Below are 21249 nucleotides of genomic sequence, written 5' to 3'. Positions count from 1 at the left end.
CTGGGTTTTACCAACTCTTACTGCCTATTCACCCCACAACAACCATATTTCTACAACGGGTATTAATAACCAGCTATTTTAAAATATCAGTTTGGAGTTATTAGCACCTTTTGTCCGAGTAGACGTGCCGTTAACTGAGTTGAGGGAGGAAGGCTGCGGAGGGCTAGTGTCCACATTTGCCCTCAGCTGTGGCCTTTTCCCAGGGAGCACCTGGTAACCTGAAGGAAGGTTAGGTGACATTCACTAATTTCAGAGATAGAGCTCAAAATGTCAGGGAACGTTGTACATTGAAGATGTTATTAAAGATGCCAAGTGTTAAATATTTGGGTCAAGCGTTTCTAACCCAGCTTGAGGCAAGTCATGTATACTGCAGCTCACCCAAATGGAGAGAGAAATATGTCTTAGGTATGTGTGCGTACATCTCCACTTTCAGCTACATTGCAGTCTTCGGTGTTGCATATCTCTCCTCTTGTTCATCTGCATCTCATATCGCTCTCTTTCTCTCCTTTGGTGGTCTTAATCGTAACTGTTTCACACAGTAATGTATAAGTTTGGGTTGATAGCAGTGAGAAATGGAGTGGGGACCATAGGGCCAGATTCACTAATCATTGCAGAAAGTTTGCACCTTGTATTTTCCAATCGGAATATAACAGAGTGTTGAACAAAATATGAAATAAAGGGAGGTGCAACAAGTGCAGAAGCTTTGGTTAAATTTGGCTCTGATTGCTTGGGTTTGGCTTCATTTTGGAGGCTTTGCAGATATAGTTTGCAGAGGCTCCTCTCATGGGGAGCAGCTGGAGATGTGGAAGAGAGGATTATGAAAGGAGGGGGATAGAGAAAGAGAGAGTGAAAAGAGGGGTGGTATAGAGAGAGAGAGAGAGAGATGGTAGTATCTTCAGTGTCAGTCAACTCACAGTGCCAGGGAGGGTCACATTACACTGACTCTGGGAGTGCAGGGTTTTAAATAGAGTGGTTATTTTGGGGGCTACATGTTCAGGAGGGGCTGAGGGGTACCGGGGAGGGGGTGTACTCAGAAGGAAGGTAGTGAAAAGGCTATATGGGTTGAGTGTGAAGACCAGGCCATTCATTGTTGATTATTGTGCCTGCAATGCTTGGTAATGTGTGTGTGTAACCAAGGGCTGGCGCATTGCTTGTTCCTATAGTGCTGGAATTGTGAGAGTGGTGGGTTGGTGGGCATATAAAAATGGTGGGTAAAAATGGTGTAACATTTGGTACAAAGCTAATTGGCATAGGCATTGGCAAATAGTTCCCAATTGGGGTGGCAGGGTAGCCTAGTGGTTAGAGCGTTGGGCTAGTAACTGAAAGGTTGCAAGTTCAAATCTCCCAGCTGACAAGGTACAAATCTGTTGTTCTGCCCCTGAACAAGGCAGTTAACCCACTGTTCCTAGGCCATCATTGAAAATAAGAATTTGTTCTTAACTGACTTGCCTAGTTAAATAAAATTGATAGCTGATATGTCTTCTCTCAACACCTGCTTCTCTCACCAACGCTCTCTTTTCTCTCTCCCCCTCACTCGTTCCAATGATATAGTTCTGATATCAGCCCTCTCACTCTCTCCTTTGCTATTTCAACTCTTCCTCCTTACACCTCCCTTCTTTCACGATATATGGTCATCCTGGCCTGAGCCTCCTTCTCCCACCGTCCTCTCTAAAGTTAAACTTGAACATTTGATGACGGCAAAAAAGCAAGCAATATCTGCCCATCTCTCTCCCTCCCTCTCGCTATCTGCCTCTCTTCCCTGTTCATTCCATTTTAGACGGTGCAAGCATGGTCAACGGTGGAGCATTTGCCCCTGTCACTCAGCCTAATTGCCCCATTCCTTCTCATCTTACCCCCCGGGCTGGTCTCTCTCTTCTCCTGCCCGTCCCACATTAGTGCCGCCTGTGTCAGGTCTGCAACGGTGTCTCTTCAAACTGTGCCATTTTACTGCATGCTTAAACTTTAAAGGGGTACTAAACAAGCACTATTTCAGGAGGACAAGAGGGTTGCTTTTTTTTCAAAGGAGAAGGACACCTACCTTTTCCAGGAGGGATTTGGTTTATCGTTGTGTTGTGAGGAGTTGAGAACAAGTGTCTGGATTTCTATTTGGAATATCCCCGTTCAACTGGGCATTACATAGGCCTATTGTGTGCACTTCTTTATAACTGTTGCCCGTTCCCCATCGCTCTCCTTAGGGTGTGTGTGTGTGTGTGTGTGGGTATATTGTGTGTGTGTGGGACAGAAAGGCAACAAACTCTGGGGGTGTCAGTGTGCACGTGCTAAACCATTGCACTGCAAAGGGAGTGATCCCTCGTTTATCTGGTATCATCCCTCACTCTCCTCGTTTATCTATCGTCCCTCTCAACCCTTTGTTCTGAGATTAATCATGGCCTCCTTTAAGACGTGGCTCTTGGGACTGTTCCTAGCCCTGCTCTGCACCTTCCAGACCCCTCTTGCCCCTGGCGTCAATGCTCAAGACCTGCCTCTGGCCCCCCAACAGGATGTAGTAGCTGATGACGAGGGGGAGCATGCAGCGGATGTAGGGGGAGATGACGACGACGACGATGATGATGATGATGATGATGATGGGGACAGTAAAGAGGATGATGACAATGATGATGACGACGACGACGATGATAACGATGATGATGATGATGATGATGACGACGACGATGATGACGACAACGACGATGACGACGATGACGACGACGATGATGACGACGACGATGATGATGATGACGATGACGACAACGATGATGACGACGACGATGATGACGACGACGATGATGATGATGACGACGATGATGATGACGATGATAACGACGATGATGATGACGACGACGACGATGATGACGACGACGACGACGATGATGACGACGATGATGATGATGATGACGACGATGACCACACAGGTAAGTTACGTCTTTTCACTTAAATTATGCTGCATTCTTTACCCACCTTCCCTCGCCATCATCTCTGTGTGACCCTAACCCCATCCCGCTCTGCCTGTCTGAAACTATATCAGAAGAGAAAGGGAGAGGGGAGGGGCTTAGCCACACCTTGGCCACTCCCCTCTCCTTACCTCTCCATGCCCTGCAGAACCTCTCCTTGTCAGTTAGTTTTCAGCTCAGCCTGTCACTCAGTTCAGCTGTCCAATCAGAGTAGATATAGGAAAAGAGACTAGTACAGAAGTCCCTCCTTCACCCCTTTACAGTTGTCCATTACCTTTGCTGTGTCTGTCTGACTCTCTCTGTGTTCTCTTCCCTGCTTAAATAGAGTTATGAACACTCTGGGGAAATTGAACTGGCCCGCCTGGAGTCCCAACTGTGTGTCATCCTTCGTACAGTACACTAGATATGAACCCGGGGACTACAGAAGCATTGTAATGATGAGTTAAAGGAGATGTTTTTTTTTGTTTTTTTTAAGTAACACAGAGACTTGATAGAATCAGTCATCGGATCATAATATAATTCAGATCTTTTGATTTGTGTCTTGTTTGAAATAATGGTTTCTTCTTTTTCACTCCGTCCTTCCTTTCTCACGGTTATGGATTGGATTGACATGTATTTGTGTCTCCTCCATGTTAACCTACAGAGAAAGAAAGAGAGACAGTGGTGTAGAAAGAGGAGGCTTGATAGAGACAGACAGACAGGAGGAGGTGGAAGGAGTGAGGGGTGAGGGGAGGCACATGAGGGCTAAAGAATTCATTAATTTACTAGATAAGAGTAGTAAGGTGTGGTAATAGTAACAGGGGTGTCAATAGAGTTTCTCTCTTTCTCCACATCTCTCAATCTCTCTTTCTCTGTAGAGCTTCCTTCTTTGTCACTATGTTGAATAGTTCCAATGAAATGAATGTACTGTATATGCAACCCTGGTCTATGTTTTTACGTCATCTTTGAATGCATATTAATAACACATCTGTGAATGTATCCATTCATATTTTGTCATTCTCACTCAAACTCACTCAAGCGGTTCTCAGACTATTATGTTTGTACAAAGATAATCATTCACATACTGAGAACAGAAACTTCCGTTATTTTCTTAAACTAATTTGAAATATTTATATGGCCATTCGTCATTTGTCACTTTAGAGAGGATAATTGGAGTATGAATTATTCTTATAATACATTCATTTGTATAATTGCTTATGATACCACTTTAGTTAGATTACATGTCAGATATCAAAGATTAAACCAGATCAAGCAATGTTTGTGTGGGCTACCTCTAGCCTGGTACTCAACGTAGATGTTGAGGTTTTTCATATTTTGGAGAAAAAAATAGTATTTGGAAAAAGAGAGAAATATATCTGTTTTAGGTAGCTAATTGACAAGACATGACAGTTACTCCAAGTGTTGCATGAATAGAAGTGTTTGACTCTGCTCTTATTTTTATGTGGATTTTTAAAATAGATTTTTTTTGACTGTGAAACAACCCCTTTCTGTGAAAACTGTGACAAAATATCACCTCTGATCATGTCTCTCTAACCCCACTTTCAATCATAGAATAAATCAATTGATCATGAAGTGTTGCATGGATGTACTTTTGTTGTTGCCTGGAGTCATGGGTTTGGTGACTGATTACATGCATGGAGTAAATCTGTGTGGTATAAAAAAGGTGGGAGATTGTTTCAGTACTACGTCTGTTTGAGTCAAATGAACAGGAAAAGTTCAAATGTTCATCTTACTGTGGAATGGTTTATTGTATAGTCATACTGAGTGTGAACCTATATACACTGCTCAAAAAAATAAAGGGAACACTTAAACAACACAATGTAACTCAAAGTCAATCACTCTTCTGTGAAATCAAACTGTCCACTTAGGAAGCAACACTGATTGACAGTAGATTTCACATGCTGTTGTGCAAATGGAATAGACAACAGGTGGAAATTATAGGCAATTAGCAAGACACCCCCAATAAAGGAGTGGTTCTGCAGGTGGTGACCACAGACCACTTCTTTGTTCCTATGCTTCCTGGCTGATGTTTTGGTCACTTTTGAATGCTGGCGGTGCTTTCACTCTAGTGGTAGCATGAGACGGAGTCTACAACCCACACAAGTGGCTCAGGTAGTGCAGCTCATCCAGGATGGCACATCAATGCGAGCTATGGCAAGAATGTTTGCTGTGTCTGTCAGCGTAGTGTCCAGATCATAGAGGCACTACCAGGAGACAGGCCAGTACATCAGGAGACGTGGAGGAGGCCGTAGGAGGGCAACAACCTAGCAGCAGGACCGCTACCTCCGCCTTTGTGCAAGGAGGAGCAGGAGGAGCACTGCCAGAGCCCTGCAAAATTACCTCCAGCAGGCCACAAATGTGCATGTGTCTGCTCAAACGGTCAGAAACAGACTCCATGAGGATGGCCCGACGTCCACAGGTGGGGGTTGTGCTTACAGCCCAACACTGTGCAGGAAGTTTGGCATTTGCCAGAGAACACCAAGATTGGCAAATTCGCCACTGGCGCCCTGTGCTCTTCACAGATGAAAGCAGGTTCATACTGAGCACATGTGACAGAGTCTGGAGACGCCGTGGAGAACGTTCTGCTGCCTGCAACATCCTCCAGCATGAGGTTTGGCGGTGGGTCAGTCATGGTGTGGGGTGGCATTTCTTTGGGGGGCCGCACAGCCCTCCATGTGCTCGCCAGAGGTAGCCTGACTGCCATTAGGTACCGAGATGAGATCCTCAGACCCCTCGTGAGACCATATGCTGGTGCGGTTGGCCCTGGGTTCCTCCTAATGCAAGACAATGCTAGACCTCATGTGGCTGGAGTGTGTCAGCAGTTCCTGCAAGAGGAAGGCATTGATGCTATGGACTGACCCGCCCGTTCCCCAGACCTGAATCCAATTGAGCACATCTGGGACATCATGTCTCACTCCATCCACCAACGCCACGTTGCACCACAGACTGTCCAGGAGTTGGCGAATGCTTTAGTCTAGGTCTGGGAGGAGATCCCTCAGGAGACCATCCGCCACCTCATCAGGAGCATGCCCAGGCGTTGTAGGGAGGTCATACAGGCACGTGGAGGCCACGAACACTACTGAGCCTCATTTTGACTTGTTTTAAGGACATTACATCAAAGTTGGATCAGCCTGTAGTGTGGTTTTCCACTTTAATTTTGAGTGTGACTCCAAATCCAGACCTCCATGGGTTGATAAATTTGATTTCCATTGATCATTTGTGTGTGATTTTGTTGTCAGCACATTCAACTATGTAAAGAAAAAAGTATTTAATAAGAATATTTCATTCATTCAGATCTAGGATGTGTTATTTTAGTGTTCCCTTTATTTTTTTGAGCAGTGCATATTTAAAATGACTAGACTTTCTTTATGGGCATTTGTGATTATAATCTACCTATGTGTATTTGTGTGTACAAAGCATGTTCTGTGAGGTAGTCTGTACATTGTACTGGTTTGTGTATGTGGTTGGAATTTGTGTGTGTCTACAGAATATGAGCGTGTAGAACTAGTGTATGCATGCGGGACTGTATGTAGGAAATTCGTTTTTGTACAGTATGAATGAACTCTACCCTGCCATTCTGTTACACCATTACCTTGCTACACAAACAAAAATACATTCATGAACACCATCACAGAAAATGTACAGATACACACATACAGTGGGGAGAACAAGTATTCTATACACTGCTGATTTTGTAGGTTTTCCTACTTATAAAGCATGTAGAGGTCTGTATTGTTTTTAATCATTGGTACACTTCAACTGTGAGAGTTAATGATTTTTAAGTAATTAATTTGCATTTTATTGCATGACATAAGTGTTTGATACATCAGAAAAGCAGAACTTAATATTTGGTCCAGAAACCTTTGTTTGCAATTACAGAGATCATACGTTTCATGTAGTTCTTGACCAGGTTTGCACACACTGCAGCAGGGATTTTGTCCCACTCCTCCATACATACCTTCTCCAGATCCTTCAGGTTTCGGGGCTGTCGCTGGGCAATACGGACTTTCAGCTCCCTCCAAAGATTTTCTATTGGGTTCAGGTCTGGAGACTGGCTAGGCCACTCCAGGACCTTGAGATGCTTCTTACGGAGCCACTCCTTAGTTGCCCTGGCTGTGTGTTTCGGGTCGTTGTCATGCTGGAAGACCCAGCCACGACCCATCTTCAATGCTCTTCCTGAGGGAAGGAGGTTGTTGGCCAAGATCTCGCGATACATGGCCCCATCCACCCTCCCCTCAATACGGTGCAGTCGTCCTGTCCCCTTTGCAGAAAAGCATCCCCATGTTTCCACCTCCATGCTTCACGGTTGGGATGGTGTTCTTGGGGTTGTACTCATCCTTCTTCTTCCTCCAAACACGGCGAGTGGAGTTTAGACCAAAAAGCTCTATATTTGTATCATCATACCACATGACCTTCTCCCATTCCTCCTCTGGATCATCCAGATGGTCATTGGCAAACTTCAGACGGGCCTGGACATGCGCTAGCTTGAGCAGGGGGACCTTGCGTGCGCTGCAGGATTTTAATCCATGACGGCATAGTGTGTTACTAATGGTTTTCTTTGAGACTGTGGTCCCAGCTCTCTTCAGGTCATTGACCAGGTCCTGCCGTGTTGTTCTGGGCTGATCCCTCACCTTCCTCATGATCATTGATGCCCCACGAGGTGAGATCTTGCATGGAGCCCCAGACCAAGGGGTGATTGACCGTCATCTTGAACTTCTTCCATTTTCTAATAATTGCGCCAACAGTTGTTGCCTTCTCACCAAGCTGCTTGCCTATTGCCCCGTAGCCCATCCCAGCCTTGTGCAGGTCTACAATTTTAGCCCTGATGTCCTTACACAGCTCTCTGGTCTTGGCCATTGTGGAGAGGTTAGAGTCTGTTTGATTGAGTGTGTGGACAGGTGTCTTTTATACAGGTAACGAGTTCAAACAGGTGCAGTTAATACAGGTAATGAGTGGAGAACAGGAGGGCTTCTTAAAGAAAAACTAACAGGTCTGTGAGAGCTGCAATTCTTACTGGTTGGTAGGTGATCAAATCCTTATGTCATGCAATAAAATGCTAATTAATTACTTAAAAATCATACAATGTTATTTTCTGGATTTTTGTTTTAGATTCCGTCTCTCACAGTTGAAGTGTACCTATGATAAAAAATTACAGACGTCTACATGCTTTGTAAGTAAGAAACATTGCCGATTTTGCAGGTTATCAAATACTTGTTCTCCCCACTGTACGTTTTAGAATGGGAATGAACAACTTATTTTACAGAGGCTGACGGTAATGATGACGATGATGATGATGATGAACCGGTTGCAGCTGATGACGACGATGATGATGACGACAATGATGATGATGACGATGAGGAAGAGGACGATCAACTGTATCACAAAGGATCCCTCTGTTCATACTGTGAATACTGTGAGGTAGGTCTCACCATCTAGATAGAAACACCAGTTTGATTACATTTATTGGTAAAACATTTTGCACCCTTTTAATATGTTTTCCCCATCCTTGTTAAAAAAATTCTCTCTCTCTCTCTCTCTCTCTCAGCACTGTGACACCTGCAACAAGTGCCCATGTGCAGAGGGAGATAAGTCTGCGCACTGTGACACCTGTCAGGTAAGAATTACCTTCCCATTCAACCACTAGTAACCTACACCCTCAGAAAGAAGGGTTCCAAAAAGGTTCTTAAGCTGTCCATGTATGAGAACACTTTTTTTGGTTCCAGGGAGAACACTTTTTTCGAGAGGGTTTTACATGGAATCCAAAATGATTCTACCTGGAACCAAAAATAATGTTGGTTCCAGCGACAGTATGAAAATGAGACAGACTGGATTTTGAACCCAGGTCATCTGTGCACCACAAGACTTTGCATTATAATTAGCTTGGGAAGTTAACACATGTCTTCAGGTCCTAGGCAAGGTTACACCAGAGCTAGTCAAAACATAGTCTCTCAAATCTCTGGGAGCTCTCTACGCTTCGCACACTCCATACAGCGGTTGTGAGAAGACTAGTCAAAATCAAGCTGACCAAATCATCATCAAACCTCACTGTTACCCTTGAACTAAGCAGAAATCAGATAAGATCTAGATATGGTGACTTAGGCAGAGCCTTCCTTTGGCATGCAGAATTCTATGCAGTGCAGCTGTCTACACTGAAAGACATCATGACAACCACATAACTCTGTTATAATTACTACTGCATAATAATCAGGACTATGGCTTGTAAAAAATGATGACGCCTGTGACTGTAGGACTGGGTGACTCTCGAAAGATTATTTGATAGTGGGGTTCACTTTTTATCATAACGATGAGTTGACTCTAATTTTGCATTTGCATGCTCCTCGGAAGTAGGAAGATGATCTTAATATGATGATACATTTTTTTACATCAAGAGGGCTGGTTATGATGCAATGACAAAGTCAGATCAGAGAAGCTCCTCCCTCCAGTTATGTCCTATGACGTTATATAGTCCTTCATTTGTTATCCTTCTCTAATGCCTTACCCTTTTCTTGCTTCCTTCTTTAGATGTGCAACTTCTGCTACGTGTGTCCCATTTGCAGCACACTTTGCCAACCAGGTAAGACAGGGGTGTGGGACTGTTTGATAAAGAATCATTGTATGAACTGCTTGCAAAAAAACAGTTGACATGTCATTAGTCGCTATTAGAGGAATGTTTGAGGTTGAAAGCCAGGCAGCAGAAACATCAGCTTCACTGTATGTTTTTAATCCCCAAGGTGGTTTTCTGGACGAGCTGACTGGATCAATCTATAAGTAAGACACAGTTACATAAACACCTTTTGAATGCCTCAGTGTGAGCTATCAATATTCCATTTGACACAGAATTACGTTTATTCTCAAAATGACAAATAATGTCTATCTGCGGAATGCAGATACTACAAGGAGCGCCCCACCTGAATCTGCCATTAGCATCGAGTCACTACATGCCGCGCCCACTGCCATTGAGGCTGCTTCTAACAGTGCGGCTCGTACCGAATGGACGGAGAAACGATTATCCACACAATGTGGAAAGACGTCTTCGGCCACACACATGTAAAAACAGACATTAAATGCCAGCCATTAGTTAAAAATAGTTGTGTTTATTTCACAGTGACATGCCAATTAGCTAACATTACTGCCTTTGGAAAGCACCAGGACAAGCCAGTGCAAATGACCAGTGCACACCGGTGTTGTACCAAGGTGCCTGCCGACCTGAGGTGCTGCCCACTGGGCAGCTGTATCCTGTTGAGCACTGCTTTCTCACAGTTAACGTTACGGCGAGGGAAGTAGCTAGCTACAGTGTCTTTTGAAAGTATTCATACCCCTTGACTTATTCCACATTTAGTTGTGTTAGAGCCTGAATTCAAAATGGATTGAATGGGTTGTTCTTCTCACCCATCTACACAACATACCCCCATAATGAGAAACTGAAAACATAATGAGAAACTGAAAACAAACACATATTTGCAATTGTATTACCATGAAGTCTAAGGAACTGTCCTTAGATCTCTTGGATATAATTGTGATGAGGCATATATCTATATATATCTATATATATATAAAAAAAACTATTTCTAGAGTGTTGAAAGTTTCCAAGAGCCCAGTGGTCTCTATCATATGGAAATTGAAAAAAATGGAACTGCTTAGAGTTGGCCGTCTGACCAAACTGAGCAACTTGGCAAGAACGACCTTGGTCAGGGAGGTGACCAAGAACCCAATGACCATTCTGACAGAACTACAGAGTTCCTTGGCTGAGATGGGAGAACCTGCCAGGAGGACAAGACTCTCTACAGCACTACACCAATCTGGGCTTTATGGGAGAGTGGCCAGGCGGAAGCCACTCCTGAGAAATAGGTACATGACAGCATGCTTGGAGTTTGCAAAAAGGAATGTAAAAGACTGGGATCATAAGGCGAAATATTCTGTGGTCTGATGAGACAAAAATGTAACACTTTGGCCTGAATGCAAAGCGCTATGTCTGGAGAAAACCAGGCACAGCTCATCACCTGTCTATCACCATACCTTACCGTAAAGCATGGTAGTGGCAGCACCATGCTATAGAGATGCTTTTCAGCAGCAGGGACTGAGAGACTGGTACGAATAAAGAGAAACAATGAATTGAGCCAAATGCAGGCAAATCCTTGATGAGAACCTGCTTCAGATTGCAAACTACCCTAGACTGGGGTGAAGATTCACGTTCCAACAGCAACATGGAAGAATGGTAGAGAATCCCCAATCCAGATGTGCAAAGCCGATACAGACGTACCCAAGACATACCCAAGAAAGCTGTTATCGCCACCAAAGGTGCTTTGACAAAATATTGACTGTGTGAATACTTATGTAAATGAGATATTTCTGTATTTCCTTTTCATTACATTTGCAAAAATGTCTAAAAACATGTTTTCACTTTGCCATTATGGGGTATTGTGTGTAGATTGGTGAGAAAAAATATATAGTTAGCAAATCCAAATGGCAAGCTATCACACCCAAATGAACCTCACCCTGTGATTTTTTTCACTAGGCCTACCCGTGTGAGTAGAAATGTGAAGACTGATGCGCAGTAAAATCAGTAAACCAACCACTTGTTTCCCTTTATCCGTTAGGACTGTAGCCGATGTCTTCGAAGCTGACAAATAAGCCCCTGTCGCCACCATGTGGCCAAGGAAGATGCTGCAACCAAGGGATTGTATTATCTCTTAGATTCACTGTCATTATTCTCACTTTTAATAAGTTATAAATAATTTTTCTGTCTTTCTTGTTGTTGACTGAGAACACCACAAACATGCAAACTGGATATAGAGATACTGGATAGATTGGATACACATATTGGATAGCCTATAGAAGTTGTGAGAATATGAGAATGAGAATAACTTTAATTGAGCTATTTGTGTATTATTTTTAGATGACAGGTTTATGGTATTCTTCTCAGGAACATGCATTCGTATTTTAAAGTCATATCTGTGTTTCTTAAAAACAGTGGGGTTGTATGAAATAAACTAAAGGGGAAGTTTTAAACATTTGTGGTGTACTGTTTTTAGCAGAGCTGTTGCCAGAGAATTTAATGTTAATTTCTCTTCATTTCTCTACCATAAGCCACCTCCAACATAGTTTTAGAGAATTTGTGTATGGCGTCATGTGGGCAGGCATAAACTACAGACAATGAACAAAATTGCATTTTATCAATGGCAATTTGAATGCACAAAAATACTGTGACAAAATCCTGAGGCCCATTGTGAGGCCCATATTTTATAGGTATCTGTGACCAACATATGCATATCTGTATTCCCGGTCCTGTTAAATCCATAGATTTTTTTCAATAGACTGATTTCCTCATATGAACTGTTAACTGAAATTGTTGCATGTTGAGCTTATATTTCTGTTCAGTATATGTCTTTGGTCTTCACAGGTCAACATAATTGGGGTCAAATACTATTACTGCATAACATTTGAACATACCTCTAATATAGTTTTTGGGCAAATCAATATTTTTACGTCAAGTAGTATTCACATAGGCAAGGTTATGTAGTAACGAATTACATGTAATGGGGATTATGTAATCCGATTACAAAAATGAAGTAACTAATCAGCCCGGATTACTTTAAAAAATGTCATTGGGATTACAGTTAATGTATTAAAAACATCTGATTATATTTTGGATTACTTCATCTAACATCAATAGGAACATTTTATTTTGTCAGCATTGCTGTCATGTCACGCACCCTAAAGACTTCTCACATGCTCTCAACTCAGCAAGAATCTACTGTCCTGGTGATGGCTTATTTTGTATTCCAATTGAATGAATGAGTAGGTAAGGCTGCCATACCATTTACACCTGGCCCACTGGTCAATCAGATAGTCGTATGGACTCCATAGAGTTACTGCTTGATGCTTAGTTTGCAGCCTATTTACAGTGTATTTTCACTCTGTCTCTGAGTAGTGGGAGAGAAAATGCTTTCTGATTGCGCAACATTTCAAACACTGTTGAAAAGAAGAGGGTGCCAAGCTTTCTGTTGTTCATCATTTTATTTATCAGCTTATATTGAGCAAAGGGTACTCAAGTCAGCCATTCACGGTGAATGCATAGGCTACATTAAATGTAATGTTAAATAGGCCTATCAATTACAACGCAAACTATTAGCAATAATCAGACTATATTTAGAGTTGGCGAACTAACAACTTCCTCAGGTGCTGAATTAGTCCCAAATGAATTATCTTATGTGATATTAGTGTCCAAAAAAATGTATGCAAATTAATCTCTATATCTATAATTTGATAGGCTTATTGTATCATCACTCATGCTTGGACATGTTTATTAGTTTAACATTGTTTTCATGAAATCATACCATTTAGTAGTCTAAGTACACTTAGAATTAAACACATTGAATGGGTTTTGATATGACCATTAGACTACAATTTCTTTCTATTTTCTGACCCCGCAATACAATTGTGGCATGACCAAATCATAGGCTTGTGCCAGCAATTGAAAATGTTAGGAAAAAGTTAATATGGAGCCCTATGTATGCTCTCACACATAGAATATACAAGTCCCCAAATTGAAAATAGTAATGTTACTTAATAGAATAATTAGTTACATGTTTTTAAAAACGTGTTATAGATTAAAGTAATTCTAAAGTAATCTGATTACTGTACTCATTTTGAGTAATCAAAAGGATTTACGTTACAGATTACTGTATTTTTTATGTAACTGTAATGGATTCCATTTTTCAGGAAACTGCCCAACCCTGCGCATAGTACACTAAATTCTCCTAATTGCACACAGAGCTGAACCAGTGCCTCTGCGGAATGTATATTGTGGCAAACCCGAGATATCGTAGAGCAATGGTGCCGTGCGTTTACACAGATCTTATAATTCACATATTATATATTCGGGTGAGAGCATACACAGGGCTCCATACTAACTTTAACTAATAAGCATGTCCAAGCAGGAATGGATGATATTTTGACGTGCAACCTTAACCAGTGATTGTCATACATGTTTGGTTTGACAATAGGCCTACAATTCAAAATAGGGTTCCAGAATTTTCAGATTTTTTTTCAATATAGAGATTCATCATCTTTTTGGGCACAAATATCACATAATATAATTTATGCAGGACTAATTGACCATTGAGGAAGTTGTTAGTTTGCCAACTCTAAATATAAAGAGATTCATTAAAAAAACACTATAGATTTTCTGAAATTATTAGAGATTGGTGTGTTTTTTCCATATCTAATCATGCCATGACATCACTTGATGGTTTCATTTCAGAGGCAAATAATCATGTTTCTTTTTCTAAATTCTATTATCCGCCTCATTCTCAGAGAAATAAGTAGTACTGCTAGATTTTATACAGTCAAATGTAACAAATAACTACATTTTTCATAAAGAACTTTACAAATGATACATGTCTAATCATGTGACAAACAATTTTTGTTATGTAAAAACGATTTAATACAGTAATATGAGATCTGTATTTGGCATTTTAGTCATTTAGCAGATGCTCTTATGCAGAGTAATTTACAGTAAATTCGTTAATCTGAAGATAGCTAGTTGAGACAACCACATAACCCTAACATTACATGTACAGTGCCTTTGGAAAGTATTCAGGCCCCTTGACTTTTTCCAAATGTTTTATGTTACAACCTTATAATAAAATGTATTAAATGTTTTTTTTCCATCATCAATCTACACACAATAACCCATAATGACAAAGCAAAAACAGGTTTAGACATTTTTGCAAATGTATACATAAGTATTCAGACCCTTTGATACGAGACTCGAAATTGAGATCAGGTGCATCCTGTTTCAATTGATCATCCCTGAAATGTTTCTACAACATGATTGGAGTCTACCTGTGGTAAATGAAATTGATTGGGCATGATTTGAAAAGGCAAACACTTGTCTATAGGAGGTCCCACAGTAGACCGTGCACGTCAGAGCAAAAACCAAACCAAGGTCGAAGGAATTGTCCGGAGAGACAGGATTGTGTCGAGGCACAGATCTGGGGAAGGGTACTAAAAAATTTCTGCAAAATTGAAGGTTCTCAAGAACACAGTGGCCTCCATCACTCCCCGGGCCAAACTGAGCAATCGTGGGAGTAGGGGCCTTGGTAAGAACACGATGGTCACTCTGATAGAGCTCCAGAGTTCTTCTGTGGAGATGGGAGAACCTTCCAAAAGGACAACCATCTCTGCATCACTTCACCAATCAGGCCTTTATGGTAGAGTGGCCAGACGGAAGCCACTCCTCAGTAAAAAGCACATGACAGCCTGCTTGGAGTTTGCCAAATGGCAGCTGAAGACTCTCAGTCCATGACAAACAAGATTCTCTGGTCTGATGAAACCAAGACGGAACTCTTTGTCCTGAATGCCAAGCGTCACGTCTGGAGGAAACCTGGCGCAATCCCTACTGTGAAGCATGGTGGTGGCAGCATCATGCTGTGGGGATGTTTTTCAGCGGCAGGGACTGGGAGACTAGTCCGGATCGAGGACTACAGAGAGATCCTTGATGAAAACCTTCTCCAGAGCACTCCTAAGCACACAGCCAAGACAACGTAGGAGTGGCCTCGGGACAAGTCTCTGAATGTCCTTGAGTGGCCCAGCCAGAGCCCGGACTTAAACCAGATCGAACATCTCTGGAGAGACCTGAAAACAGCTGTGCAGCGACGCTCCCCATTCAACCTGACAGAGCTTGAAAGGATCTGCAGAGAAGAATGGGAGAAGCTCAAGAAGACTCAATGCTGTAATCGCTGCCAAAGGTGTGTAACAGTATAACTTTAGTCCGTCCACTCGCCCCTACCCGGGCTCGAACCAGAGACCCTCTGCACACAGACAAGTCACTCACGAAGCATTGTTACCCATCGCTCCACAAAAGCCTTGCAGAGCAAGGGGAACCACTACTTCAAGGTCTGAGCAAGTGACGTCAACGAATGAAACGCTATTGGCGCGCACCAACGCTAACTAGCTAGCCATTTCACATCAGTTACAGGTGCTTCAACAAGGTACTGAGTAAAGGGTCTGAATACTTATGTAAATGTGATATCAGTTTTTTTATTTGATTAAATTAGCAAAAAAATCTAAAAACCTGTTTTTACTTTGTCATTATGGGGTATTGTGTGTAGATTGACGAGGGGAAAAAACAGTTAAATCAATTTTAGAATAAGGCTGTAACGTAACAAAATGTGGAAAAAAATCAATGGGTCTGAATACTATCCGAAGGCACTGTGTATAAGATTATGGAAAGTATGATTATGGAGAGGCTAACTTACTTCCAGGAGAGCAGGGGGCTAGTATCGCCAAATCAGAGTGGGTTCAGGAAGGGGAGGGGAACTATGGACCTAGTGCTCTGCTTAGAAGCAGAGGTCAGGAAGGTCCACGTGGAGGAGACGGTTGTGGCTGTTTTTTTTTTCTCTGTGTAGAAGGCATATTATATGATATGGAAGGAGGGATTGCTAATCAAGCTTGAGCTTACATACAGGATACGAACATTACATTTACATTTGAGTAAATTAGCAGACACTCTTATCCAGAGCGGCTTACAGGAGCAATTAGGGTTAAGTGCCTTGCTCAAGAGCAGAACGGAAGGTCTATCCAGGTGAGGGTGGTGAAGTCTAACAGGCATGGTGGATAACAGTACACCGCAGGGGAGCATTGGTGAAGCGGTCTAAGGCACTACATTTCAGTGCTAGAGGCGTCACTACAGACCTGGTTCAATTCCAGGCCGTATCACAACCGGCTGTGATTGGGAGTCGCACAATTGGCCCAGCGTCGTCCGGGGTAGGCCGTCATTGTAAATAAGAATTTGTTCATGTGTGTGTAACCTTTATTTAACTAGGCAAGTCAGTTAAGAACATATTCTTATTTACAATGACGGTCAAACCCGGACGACGCTGGGCCAATTGTGGGCCGCCCTATGGAACTCCCAATCCTGGACGCTTCAAGCTCTGAGATGCAGTGCCTTAGACCGCTGCGCCACTCGGGAGCCCAACTGACTTGCCTAATTAAATAAAAAATACAATTTACTCCCTGTAATGTAGGATAGGTTTATGTGTTGCACATGTCACCAAGTACAGTTGTCAGTTGTAACAGGGTGTTATTTGGTTTTCGTATGGGAAGTCGAGGTGTGAGGTTGGGGGAAGGTGTGAGAAAGTGCGTGAACGGGTGGGGGTATGCACTGCACAATAGTTGCAGTGATGAGGGTGGTTAGGATGTAGGGTGAAGGTAAAAACGCGTACACAGATGGCAAAGGTGTGAGTTTTAGAGGGGTACAGGGATGGGGGATGGGTGAAGAGGACACCTGGCTAGGGGTGCTTTGGAGGGGATAAGATTGTGTGTGGAAGTGGATTAAGAAACACTTATAAGAGTGTACAGGTATGTATAAGAGTGTACAAGAGTGTACAGGGCTTTTGGTTTGGGGTAAGGGTGAGAGTTCAGGCAGTAAGACTGGGGAGATGCGTACCTTGTCTGTGTCTGTCTCATGGATGAGGTGCTTAGCCTCATTGTCAGTATGGTCAATCTCTCCTGGCAGAATCCACTGAGCTACCTCATGGTTATCCAGGAAACCATCCTGACAACACAACACACACATAGAGAGCTGTTACAAACCATCCTGACGACACAACAGACACAAACCTGTTAACTTAGTATGAAGAGAAAGAGGTGTGTGTGTGTGTGTATTAAGTATTGACATAGCTGGTCTGAGGGGTAGGGTACCTTAAGTGTACTGACTTAAAAAGTGATGTTATAATGATGTTATAGTAATGTATAAGGAGAGGATGTTGTTAAGGTGATCCAGTAGCAGCAGACTAGTGTACCTTGTTATTGTCTCTAAACTCTGTGAAGTGTTTTTTCTCCATCAGCACCCAGTCTGGTTGGTTCACTCTCTCCATTCCCAGGTGTGAACATGTCCCCCTGTGGTGGAGAGAACAGGATACAGCTACTGTATACAGTAGGTGTTGTAATTCTAAAGTCTATTCCAGGGGTTATGAGCTAGTTCAGGTGTACAACAAAATTGTGAAATGTCTGGGGAGGGGGGGACCAGTCACCACTGGTCCATTCGCTGGGGAGAAAAATCACTTTCAAAATCATGCCTACTGTGCATCTCTGGGTTATCTTCTGTTTGTGTATGCATACTAGCACTTTTTCATTTGACATATACAGTTGGTTGTGGACCCAAGAATATCACTCATACATTTGTAATAAAATAAATGAAATATTTTTTGTTCTCATAAAATGTATAAAGAACCAGATATTATGTTTGGTTGATGACATATTGCATGTTATCTGTTTGGAGGGTAGTCGGTTGAAGGAGAGACGAGCCAATGTATTCGTCAAGGGTGATCTTCCTATAACCGTTCTTGTCAATGTCTTCTACTGTTTCCTGAAGCGAAACAGAAAAAAATATAGTTGTTTAGAAGTGGGCTGGAGAAAAAAAGTGCACCACCTGGATGTTCCTCAGAATTGGATTGATCCTGTGACTATTGACTGAACCCAGTCCTCTGACTGAGCTGTATCACAATGGTCTTCATGTGGTCGTACTCCTCAGGGTGAAGGAAGGCGGTGAACTAGACCTTGGTGGCGATGCCATCCCCGTCGCGGTCAGCTGTCCTAAAGCGCCTTTCGTCTCTAGTCAGCATGGCCTTGTAGCTACTCTTGTCATCTGCAAGGGAGCGGAGGACATTCTCAGTCAAGACATGGCTTTGTAAAGCAAAGATCAGGGTCTGTATGTATCAAGCGTCTCAGAGTAGGAGTGCTGATCTAAGATCAGGCCCCCCCCCCCTGTCCATGTAATGTTACTTATTATGATCTAATAGGCTAAACTGATCACTCCTACTCTGTGACGCTTTATTCATACTGGCCCAGAACTACACTGTCCGTGTAAATACTCTTGGGTTGTGTACTGCAGTCAAAGTCTAGCCTACTAAAACCTTTTGAATCAGAGTTTATCAGTGATGTGTCACTAATTTACCCTCTCTACTACAGATCTCTACTTTAACTCCAAAGGGAAAAATGTGTTAACATGTTCTGTTTTCCACCTCTGTTTGTTTCTTTGTATCAAGGATAAATACATGGATATTGTGGTAACCCCTTCCCCTGCCTTTGTATTAACAACACGAACCTAAGATGACACCACTATCACATAGCTGTATAGACACCACTATCACATAGCTGTATAGACACTACTATACTGTCATGTTGAGTTCTCTCCTCTCATTCCCATCTCATTCTTGGATTGTGTTTGTAGCTCATGATCAATCTCTCCTCATATCACGTGGTAATTATATAAAATTAGACCCTACATAAATAGTATCTTGGTTGTGCCCAAGCCTGCCCATCATTGCAACAATCTTTAGCACCCATATAGCCTACTAATTATACACTGACTGTACACCCCTGGTAAATTGGGACTACCTTTTTAAAATCACAACCCCATCGCTCATTTGCTTCAAAGTTAGGCTCCCCACACACACCCACACCCTCCCTTGTCGTAACCAGGTAGTAGCCGTAGGTGGTGTTTTTGTATTCCTCCCAGCTGATCTTCCCATCCTTGTTCTGGTCCTACTCCTTCCGGTGCTTCAGCACATTCTCCTCAATGTACCTCCTCTGCCTGTGTTTGATCCACTGGTGCAGTTCCCCATGGCTCACGAAACCACTCTTGTCTGTGTCGATGCGATCTACGATCTTCTGCCAAAGGGACAGAACAAGCCAACTAAGCATACTACCAACCGAAGCGAACTAGCCACCTTTCAGAGCCTAGTTCCTCTCTAGGTTTCTTCCTAGGTTCCTTCCTTTCTAGGGAGTTTTTCCTAGTAACTGTGCTTCAAGATCTGCATTGCTTGCTCTTTAGGGTTTAGGCTTGGTTTCTGTACAAGGTCTATGTACAGATGGGTCCTTTTCTATGGAAAAGGACCCATGAGCACCAACATGAAGTTCATAGGAGCACCAACATGAAGTTCATAGAAGCATATCAAATTGGGTGTCAAATTAATGCTAAGAGTATATTTTTGATAAATGAAGGCATACTGTATATACATTTGTTACAGGTTTAGTTTTTGCCATTCATGTTTTGAGTTTGGACTTAGCACGTAGGGCGCACCGATTGGTGTCACCTTGTTAGTCAGTATGTGTTACATCTTTGCTGGCTTGTCCATCTCGTTAGTTAGAAGGTGTTTCACCTGTGCTGGCCCAAGTGATATTTAAGAGCGGCTGGCCCAGTGCTTCAGTTGAGATGTGCAGTGTCAACACCTATAGTTGTTAGACGTCACCGATCTTCTAACCATCACTGATCCATTTTTCATTTTTCCATTGATTTTGTCTTGTCTTCCTTCCCACCTGGTTCCAATCCCATCAATTACATGTTGTGTATTTAACCCTCTGTTTCCCCTCATGTCCTTGTTGGAGATTGTATGTTAGTGCTATGTGTTGGTGCGTGGTGGGTGTTGTACCCATTTTATTATTTTTTGTATATTTTGGTTTCTGGAGTTTGTTTGTGAGTTCTTATTAAATGACTCCTTTATACCAAGTTTGTTCTCCTGCACCTGACTTCCCTGCCACCAACACGCACACCTTACAGCCTCTTACTTGGCAAATTTCAGTGGACACCCCCATGAGTGTCTTTTAGAACCCCTCCTAAAACCCCACCTGTTTTGTTTGTTGTCAGTGAGTCTTTGTTAGATCCCCCTTTCTTTTTAAGCAACATGTTTTGGTTTTCTTTCTGGGGAACTAAACACACGTTACACCCATATTCAGTCTTATTTGCTGACAGAGCTCATTAAAATAATAGTAGAATAATAGCCAAATATTTTAAGGAGGATATTGCATATTTTTACCTTGGTATGAATATTTAGTATACATCACCATGAAGAGAATGACATTCATATCCAAAATTATGCATTTCTGTGTAGTACAGATGAAGGACCCATGATGAAATGATGTTACCTCAATTCTGTTACTGTGTGTAAATCCACTTCCCTTACTGTAGTATAATAGCCTTCAAAGTCAATGTATTAGCTGACACCCCAACCATTCTGCAGACTTCATTGAATCTTAATTTGGAAGAGATATTTAAGAGTTTTTTTTCAAATGTGGAAATAACCCACTGTTAACTCATTAGGCTGTCATTGCAAATAAGAATTTGTTCTTAACTGACTTGCCTAGTTAAATAAACAAAACTACTCCAATAACGAACTGTACACGTTTTTATTTCATACAACCGAAATCCCTCAATTCGTTTACCGGAGCATATGCATGAATAATAATAATAATAATACAAAAACGTACCAATTTTTAGCAAAACGTCTCATTC

General features: G+C 42.2%; 1 protein-coding gene across 1 annotated transcript; it reads left to right on the top strand.

The window, feature by feature from the left end:
- Nucleotides 1–1822: 1822 nt before the first annotated feature.
- Nucleotides 1823–11960, top strand: LOC109898229 (serine-aspartate repeat-containing protein F-like). The gene is made up of 6 exons (XM_031833776.1): nucleotides 1823–2912; nucleotides 8215–8369; nucleotides 8497–8565; nucleotides 9474–9525; nucleotides 9683–9719; nucleotides 11549–11960. The coding sequence occupies exons 1-6, from the start codon at nucleotides 2387–2389 to the stop codon at nucleotides 11580–11582; spliced, it is 873 nt and encodes a 290-aa protein (XP_031689636.1). The 5' UTR covers nucleotides 1823–2386; the 3' UTR covers nucleotides 11583–11960.
- The last annotated feature ends 9289 nt before the right edge of the window (nucleotides 11961–21249 follow it).

Source organism: Oncorhynchus kisutch, linkage group LG10, assembly GCF_002021735.2.
Source record: "Oncorhynchus kisutch isolate 150728-3 linkage group LG10, Okis_V2, whole genome shotgun sequence".
Classification (NCBI taxonomy): Eukaryota; Metazoa; Chordata; class Actinopteri; order Salmoniformes; family Salmonidae; genus Oncorhynchus; species Oncorhynchus kisutch.
Note: the sequence above shows the minus strand (reverse complement) of the source record. Positions and strands in the feature narration are given on the sequence as shown.

Bases quoted from the DNA above. Each gene is read 5' to 3' on its own strand.
- LOC109898229 (XM_031833776.1), top strand. From the start codon at position 2,387: ATGGCCTCCTTTAAGACGTGGCTCTTGGGACTGTTCCTAGCCCTGCTC. The intron at 8,370-8,496 runs GTAGGTCTCACC...TCTCTCTCTCAG, and splicing joins CATACTGTGAATACTGTGAG to CACTGTGACACCTGCAACAA. The intron at 9,526-9,682 runs GTAAGACAGGGG...TTAATCCCCAAG, and splicing joins CAGCACACTTTGCCAACCAG to GTGGTTTTCTGGACGAGCTG.